The sequence below is a fragment of the Labeo rohita genome, chromosome 19 (assembly GCF_022985175.1).
Source record: "Labeo rohita strain BAU-BD-2019 chromosome 19, IGBB_LRoh.1.0, whole genome shotgun sequence".
Lineage (NCBI taxonomy): Eukaryota > Metazoa > Chordata > Actinopteri > Cypriniformes > Cyprinidae > Labeo > Labeo rohita.
Window position 1 is genome coordinate 6,114,989 of NC_066887.1, and position 9,406 is coordinate 6,124,394.

A 9,406-nucleotide genomic window follows, 5' to 3' on the forward strand; every position below is an offset into this window, starting at 1 on the left:
AACATTTTAAGCTGCCATAATGTTTATGTTACAACGTGCCCCTCACATGTTACAATGCACCCCACCTACGGGGCATGTAGTCACATTTCATTTCCTTCTTTTGAGGAAAATAACGAAACACGTATACACTGTAATTATGAAACAAAGTGACATATTTGTACTAGAGAAGTGTGAAATTAATGTGGATAAAAAATTATACTCTAAAGCCCACGGGGATTTACAAAAAGTGGGAAATTCAAAAAGTGCTAGGTTGTGCCCCACACTCCCCCTAATAATAAAGTTATTTGACAGACAGAGAGATAGAGGGATAGAGAGAGAGAGATTAAGTTTGTGAACAACCTCTCTGAGTCTGTGTGTCTCTCAAAAGTGATCGGCAGCTGCGTCTTTACTAATAGTGAAACTTTAAGTTCATTTTCTTTAGTAACAGCGCCGTTGTTAATTTGCTTGTGAGAGATGTCATGTAGTTTTTAAGTTGTTAAAGGGGTTATCGGATGGCCATTTTCCACAAGTTGATATGATTCTTTAGGGTCTTAATGAAAAGTCTATAATATACTTTGGTTAAAAATTCTCAAGGGTTGTGTAAAACAACACCCTTTTCACCTCAGCTCTGCAAAAATCATCCCATTCTGATCGAGGCTGCTTTAAATGTTAATGAGCTCTGCACGCCCCGCCCCTCTCTTCTCTCTGTGGAGTGACGAGCCTGTTTACTTTAGCCACATTTAGACGCGTTTAGCTGCTAAACTTGCTAACTAGCACATTATTAGGAAAGGCGATCGCAAAGATTCATAAAAACCCCTTATACTTACTTCTGCTGGTGAAGCTGGATCACGAATGGTTTGCATGAACATAGACGGATATATGTAGATCGGGAGGTGCATTCCCTTCACAAACAAACGTAATCCACTGCATCTTCAGCAGCTCAGATGTCAGGAGTAAATGACGACCACTACGTTCATTATTACATCCAGCAACACAACACCTCAATCACTCAATTCTTGTCTAACTTACATCCCTGCTCCGGCATAAAAACATGGAGGTTGGACTGTTACAACTGATCTGAGGTAAGATGCTCATGTCAATCAACTATCGTGGGAGCGGCCTCTGTGGGTGTGACGCTACAACAACAGGCATCTGAGAATGGCTCGATCTGAAAAAGGGAATATTATTTTTACAGATTAATTAAAAACTGCTGCATGGATTTTTATCATTATAGGGCAGATTTGTTCATACACTGGCAACACACATTAATGTTCAAACAGCATGTAAAAGTGAACTTAGCATCCGATGAGCCCTTTAAGTAGCATGGGTATATTTGTTGTTGTTTTTTTTTTAAAACTGACCCTTATGGTTTTGTTTTCCAGGGTTTTGTTTTCCATTTGTACTTTGTGTCAGTGCGTAATGAATGGAGTGTAATTAAGACACATAATTCATAATTGTGCTCTCTTTGTACACTTAAGTGCCTTTTTATTTAATTAATGTCATATTATCTTCCAGTAGATATACTTTTAAGATTTAAAGTTCACTACAAGTGCACATTCAATTAAAAACACTGAACCAATACTAACACTATTACTAGTATAACCATTGCACACAGGATGCCATGTCCACCATCTCTCTGAAACTTCTTGTAGACTTCCTGAGTAAAAAGTCTACACCAGAACATTGTGTGACATTGTATTGGTGTACCGCAGGGCTTTGTACTGAGCCCACTGCCATATTCCCTGCTGACTCATGACTGTGCCTGCAAATATAAAGACAATCACATCAAGTTTGCTGATTTTACTACAGTTCAAGGACTCACCGGCAACAATGATGAGACTGCCTGAACCCAAAGCCTAGTCTGACAACTACAATTGCTCTGTTAACATCAGCAAAACAAGAGATTTTATTGTTGACTTCAGACAGCACATACAATAGCAACTTGTTCTCCTCTGCACATCAGTTGTGAAGCAATGCAACTTACACTATCTTCCTTATTTTCTAAAAATAATTCAGAAACTGCTTAACTGTACAGCATAAGAGCTCATAAAGGCCCGGGACAATTGTTAACTGACATATGCTATACTTGCATAACTATGTTCTGAGAACTTGAGTAATTATCAGTATACTATTAAACCTATTTGTCTCTTCATTCTGATTTATGATATCAAAAACAAACTTGTCATAGATATCGGTTGATATGATATGTTTTTGATGTGTTTTGAATGCTATTATGCTGGTTTCACCACAAGGCAGCTTAAGTAGGTTAACCAACAACTATGATTGACTAGCTTTACCAGCTAAGCTTTAGTTCCTCATTGCATTTTCTATGTGAGAGCACCAGCTTATGTGAAATACTTATGTGAAAGGACTAAAAGACAATGGGGACATTCACCATACTATGTAACACTACAGCATACAAGATTATTTTATGCAATTTAGAAAATAACAATCATACATCTCTAAAGTAAACTAGCACATGTAGTTCTGTCAGTTACGCAATCTGGAGAAAACACACCATCGTGAGCATCTGGAGTGTACCAAAACACAAGAAATCATTTTGGCACAAAGTTTGTCCGTCTAACCATGTCTAGATGAGTTTTCACTTTTTAAAATATAAACAGTGTGCAATATAGACTTAATTCATCTCCTATGAACCACATAAAGGTGCATCTCAATAAATTAGAATGCCGTGGAAAAGTTCATTTATTTCAGTAATTCAGCTCAAATTGTGAAACTTGTGTATTAAATAAATTCAATGCACACAGACTGAAGTAGTTTAAGTCTTTGGTTCTTTTATTTGTGATGATTTTGGCTCACATTTAACAAAAACCCACCAATTCACAATCTCAACAAATTAGAATATGGTGACATGCCAATCAGCTAATCAACTCAAAACACCTGCAAAGGTTTCCTGAGCATTTAAAATGGTCTCTCAGTTTGGTTCACTAGGCTACACAATCATGGTGAAGACTGCTGATCTGACAGTTGTCTAGAAGACAATCATTCACAACCAACCGAGAGAATCGCAGCCTTGAGAGGCTTGTCAAGCAAAATCGATTCAAGAATTTGGGTGGATTTCACAAGGAATGGACTGAGGCTGGGGTCAAGGCATCAAGAGACACCACACACAGACGTGTCAAGGAATTTGGCTACAGTTGTTGTATTCCTCTTGTTGTCACTCCTGAACCACAGACAACGTCAGAGGCATCTCACCTGGGCTAAGGAGAAGAAGAAATGGACTGTTGTCCAGGTCCAAAGTCCTCTTTTCAGATGAGAGCAAGTTTTGTATTTCATTTGGAAACCAAGGTCCTGGAGTCTGGAGGAAGGGTGGAGAAGCTCATAGCCCAAGTTGCTTGAAGTCCAGTGTTAAGTTTCCACAGTATGTGTTGATTTGGGGTGCAATGTTGGTCCACTGTGTTTTTTGAAAGCCAAAGTCACTGCACCCGTTTACCAAGGAATTTTAGAGCACTTTATGCTTCCTTCTGCTGACCAACTTTTTAAAAATGCTGATTTCATTTTCCAGCAGGATTTGGCACCTGCCCACACTGCCAAAAGCACCAAAAGTTGGTTAAATGACCATGGTGTTGGTGTGCTTGACTGGCCAGCAAACTCACCAGACCTGAACCCCATAGAGAATCTATGGAAAATGAGAAACAAGAGACCAAAAAATGCAGACTGATCACCTCCATGCCAAGCATTGAGTACATATACAGTAAATGGACATACTTTCCAGAAGGCCAACAATTCACTAAAAATGTTGTTTTTTTTTTTTTTTTTTTTTTGTTTTTTTTTTTATTGGTCTTATGAAGTATTCTAGTTTGTTGAGATTGTGAATTGATGGGTTTTTGTTAAATGTGTGCCAAAATCATCACAATTAAAAGAACCAAAGACTTAAACTACTTCAGTCTGTGTGCACTGAATTTATTTAATACACAAGTTTCACAATTTGAGTTGAATTACTGAAATAAATGAACTTTTCCATGACATTCTAATTTATTGAGATGCACCTTTATTTTATACAGATATAAAAGAGAAGAGGAAAATGGGCTGGAGCTTTAAACACAGGAGGGTTTCCTGAGGCAGGAAGCCAGAAAGAGCTTGATGGCGAGGGCAGGACAGAGTGAAGAGAGAGGGGCTCATGAAACAAGTGTTTTGCACAAGATAAACAGTTTTGCCCTTATCAGCAATTGCTCTGACAGAGCAGGGCACGTCTCAAAAGATGCTTCATGCGCACAAGAAAGTGAGCAGCACAAAAATGACGCAAATCACTCAACCCCTCTCCAACTCTTTAAGACTACTGTAGGGAAAACTGCTTAAGCGGAAGAAAGCAATTAAGGGTGGGTCTGATTCATGTGATACAGATTGAGTATGATGTCTACTTGAAGTCTAATTTGAATGTAAAATTTCTCAAATTCAGACCATGTACATTACCACGTACATTACCAGCCATAAATGTTGAGCAACAAATCAGAATATTAGAATGATTACTGAAGGATCATGTGACTGGAGTAATGATGCTAAAAATTCAGCTTTGAAATCACAGAAATAAATGACATTTAAAAATATTTTCAAATAGAAAACAGTTATTTTAAAGAGTAAAAATGTTTTAGAATTGTACTGTTTTTGCTGTACTTTGGATCAAATAAATGCAGGCTTGGTGAGCAAAAGACACTTCTTTAAAAACCATTAAAAATCTTACTGTTCAAAAACAATGTAATTCTGATGTGTTTTACCAGTAACAGGAACCTGGAACCCTAGCGACGGTCCAGGTTTTATTGACAGAACCTTGTTTAATGCCAGGGAACAGATCATTGTGTTTGCCATGAGCAAATACGAACATACATGTCTGTTTATCTTGCACTGATTCTCAGGTCACTTTTGGTATTAAGTTTCCACATTTAAATCTTATCTTGAGGCAAACACTGAAAACAAACTGTTAACTTGTGAAAAAGCTGAAACTATGGATTTTCCAAACAACCGAAACACATTAGAGAAAGATGTTTTAAAGAGGTTTTATATGAGCGTGCTTGCATGTGCAAAACTTGCCGCCAAGGCCAAGTGGATATTTGGATGGTTGGAAGTTACTGGCTGAAGTCAAGTTTTGAAATACCTTCATCATCTGATTGTTTATAAGCTATGGTGGAAGTCTGACTGGTTGGAAACCAACACTCCTAAAAATAAATGTTGCAAAAGGGTGTTTTTGCTGTGATGTCGTAAAAGAACCATTTTTGGTTCCTCAAAGAGCCTTTCATTAAACAGTTCTTAAAATAACCATTTTGAAGAACATTTTAAAAAATCTAAAGAACCTTTTTTAACTATAAAGAATTTGAAAGGCTTTGTGGATGTTCTAGGTTCTTCATGGAACCATCAATGCCATTAAAGAACCTTTATTTCTAAAAGTGTACTCAAAATCCTAACAGTGATGCTTTCCTAAGAAAATATCTCAAATAAATTAATCATTACAGTATTGAAGCTAAAGGCACGACAAGTATTTCATCTTTGGTACTGATTATTAAAACATCTCCAACAGTTTACATTTGTGGTTATTATTATTTATGAATACTTCAAATGAACAAAAGGATGCAGAAAAGATAACATCTTAATTTTTTTATTGAAAACAAGTTTCTTATACAAAAAACACTTTAACTTAGATACAAAAATGATACTCTGCACATTGCAAAATTTGCACTGTTCATAATAACAGTAACAGTCATCGTATACTCTATAAGAAACAAAACAAAACACACACACACAAAGTTCAGGAAGATCTCCACAAGTGAAATGTTCATCAAAATGTCTTCAGGATACGTCTACACACAGTGCAGCTTCTGGTCTCGCGAATGAACATGGTTGGGGGTTCAAAGTCCAAACAGACCCCAGTTTTGGCACTTGAAGTATTAAGTTCGTTTTTGGCCTAATGTTCAAGTCCACAGTGGAAGAAGCAACATCAGTGGAGCCCTTTGTTAGGACGAGGTTTTGAACGCATTACAGTACAGTGTCTCGAGTTGAGCATGCAATGCTTGATCCCTCAATGAACAATTTTGGAAGACAAGAGAAAAACAAAACAAAAACATAGGAAATCTCCCTGGGAGTAGTTATACAGCAACCTGCATCCATAAAAAGTGCATTCAAATGAAAAACAAAACACTGGTACATTATATACACTGACACTGCATGATTTTCCCTTTCGATATACTACATTTATTCTTTACATTTCAGTAACTTAGAATAATATATCTCTGGATAGGACATTAACTTTACTTTACGACCAACATAAAATCAAATGTGTTGAATGTTTCTACAAATGCAATCTTTCATCCCCACAGAAAAAAAAAAAATTACGGAATGATAACGAAAATGATGTTCCAAATTCTAATGAACATTATATTGGGGTCTATTGGAAAGTACATGACCACGAACTGGGAAAGTCTATGTGTGCTTAAATGGCTATAATGCGGCACAATAACATTGCACCTCAGCAGTAATCTCATTTTAAGAAAGAGCAGCTCAAAAACAATGAAATACAGCATGCCAAACAGCCTGCGTGCCCTCTTTCAGGCCCTGAAACAGCATCAATAATATGACAGAAACACATTTAACTTGACTGATGCATGATATAAGAAGGCTGTCAGCAATGCAGGCACATAAGAGCTCAGACTTCACGCCATCTTCCTCTGAACTTCGACTAGCTCATCCTGCACAGGGGCCACTAGGGCCCCAAAATCCTCCGCTTTGTCTTCACTTTCACACGTCACTTCTCAAACCGCCTCTGATCCGCATGGTGAAAGCCTGAAGTGCTTAGAGTGGAAAAGAAACCCTTTTTATGATGGGCAACAGTTCAGTTCTAGGGCTCTGCTAGGTTGGTTCAGCAGACGGGAAGCATGCGGGCATTGCCGATGAATTCTTCATCAACCTGAATGGTAGAAGAACAAATAATTAGACTGATATCCAATACCAGTTGGAGTTCATTTTGTTTACACTAAGTGAATACACTTTACACTCACCTCAGAATATGCTGGGAGTGGGGGGAACTGGAATTGGGGGGCGTTCATGAAGATAGGACTGTCTCCGCCATCATAGTCATCCAACAGTGGCGTAAGAGGTTGGTCCAGGCTGCAGTCGCGTGTAACATCGCAGTAGCTTGGCGGGGCGGATGACGGCATCCGTAGGGACACCCAGCTATTCGATGCATTGCTGACTGAACCATCTTGGCTGCTCATGCTGTTGGTGCGGCTACCAAAACCATTGTAGGGAACGGTCCCAATGACCAAGGGCAGCTCCAGAACCAACTTATCACTGCCTGGGATATGCATGTAAATCTGTAAAGAACAAAATAGATTTTGAGTAAGTGCCTAGTACTTTGTCAATGCAACACCATGCTAATAGCAATTGTGAAGGCACTCACCATGAGCGCATATTCAACTCGAATGATGTTGCAACCCAAAATCGATGGCTTGATCTTTGGTACACGGATGCTCTTGCCCTGCCAGGCGTCGCACATGCCGGAGATGATGTGGTTGCCACGTACTGAGGAGAGCTTTTGCCTGAAGACCTTGGTGCGGCCGTTGGCCTGGTACGTGTGCTTGGCGACGATTGCCGCTTTGGGTACCACAATGCGAGAGCAGGTGTTCTCAAATTTGGCATCAATGCAGATCTCTTCACCCTCGCAGAAGCCACGCCTGTCGATTTTGGCATTTAGAGAAACCTGGCCATCTGGGATGAACATGCAGGTGACCTTCTTCTCCTTCATGCCTCCAGTAGGGGACTGTTGGATGGAAAACAGAAATGATGAGAATATGACTAATTGTTATGATCAAGGAACCATCAATGATCAGAATTTGGAAAAGCCAAAACAGAAGTAAAAACATAGAATTAGCAACATGAGGAACTCACCAGCAAGTCTGGAGTGTTGACATCCAATGGTTCCTCAACCTCAAAGTGCTTCTTGCACTCCAAGGCGGGCTGAGCAGGTCTTTCCATCAGAGCCTTCACGAAGTATTGAACAAACCCAAACTTGCCCTTGTAGGAAGACACCAGATGTCTGTTGGGAAAACAACACTTGTTAATTAACCAAGAAACGACTTAGAAGAAAATGAACATCAAGAGTTTGTCAGCTGGAATGCTTACCCTTGTTGAGGAAGCTCAAAGCCAAAGGAGTATTCATATTTGTTGCCAGGACGGAGGATGACTGATCCATCTGTGTCTGTGAGAAGATAAGCATGTAAGTTTTGAAGAGTTCCAAGAAATCTTCAACACATCAAACAAATGAAACAAAACAATGGAATCTCCATCACTATGAACTTCACTTTCATTGAAGCTTTTGTTGAGATGTTTTTATATATTAGATCACTTTTTACAATAAAAGCATTGAGTTTCCTTTTTAAATGCCAAGTGTTTCTCTCTTCAAAATGTTCTGCCACATTCCAACATCAGCATCATCTCATCAAACGCATGTACCAAAGCAAAATCAGCTTTAAACACACAGCTAAACCGTTTAAACTCACCTGCTGGCTGGTCATCAAGGTGGACAACGTCTTCATACTTCAGATAGTCAATTTCTTCACGGCATCTCTGTTTGCCTTTCGCGTACTCCACTTTAGCGCATCCAACTCCCAGGATCTTCATGGTCATCACCCTGGTCACCTCCAACACCTCGACCAAGATCTTCCCGGCCACTTTATCTCCACTGCAGTAGAAGGTCTTGGATGGATCGTTGAAAACGATCTCGAAGACCTTGACTCTTTTTGTCATCGCCACCATTGTGTTGTCTTATAAACGTCCAAGCCGCAACGAAATGAAGACACGCGTCTGAAAGTTGGTAATTCAACCAGATATTCAGTAGTCCTTCAAAAGTGCGTCTAGTCTTCAGCCAAAGCTAATGAAAGTTAGACGTGGTATGAACTGCAGCAGACTGGTGCTTTATGCAGATTCACAATTCACACAGTCCTCGCTCGCATGGTCAGTATAGGATCTTTGTGTACGCGGGGCTAGGCTACGGTTTTATACTCAGACGTTTCTTCCAGTGACTCACTAGGCTTGTTTACCACTTCAGCTGTTCATGTGGAAGTGGTATGCACAGCATGGCTCAGCGCATGCACAGCGCTCCCATTGGTGGAAATTCAGTGTTTGTGTCGTCACCAGCCAATCAGCGGCCAGAAGCGGCGCGTGGACACCTCGTGGACGAAAGCGTTGAACGAGTGCACAGCAGCTGCAGGAAGGGGGGAGGCGCTTAAGGAGGAGTAAGTCTGGTGATGAGAAGTCTGAACAAAGGAGCGGGATGTTGCAAGGGCATGCCCAGTAATTTAGAGAACCAATGAGAAATTCAGTATTTAATGTGCGCTACGTGCAACGTATGGATGTACTAGAACACACAGTTAAGGAAGGACAGAGGCGGTATTCCCCCGTCTTGAGTGTGTGAAAGGAA

General features: G+C 39.8%; 1 protein-coding gene across 1 annotated transcript; it reads right to left on the minus strand.

Annotated features, from left to right (window-relative positions):
* Positions 1–5,574: 5,574 nt before the first annotated feature.
* On the minus strand, positions 5,575–8,985 carry txnipa (thioredoxin interacting protein a). The gene is made up of 6 exons (XM_051136452.1): positions 8,487–8,985; positions 8,110–8,185; positions 7,876–8,023; positions 7,388–7,747; positions 6,987–7,301; positions 5,575–6,895 (listed from the first exon to the last, which is right to left on the minus strand). The coding sequence occupies exons 1-6, from the start codon at positions 8,740–8,742 to the stop codon at positions 6,848–6,850; spliced, it is 1,203 nt and encodes a 400-aa protein (XP_050992409.1). The 5' UTR covers positions 8,743–8,985; the 3' UTR covers positions 5,575–6,847.
* Between the last annotated feature and the right edge of the window lie 421 nt (positions 8,986–9,406).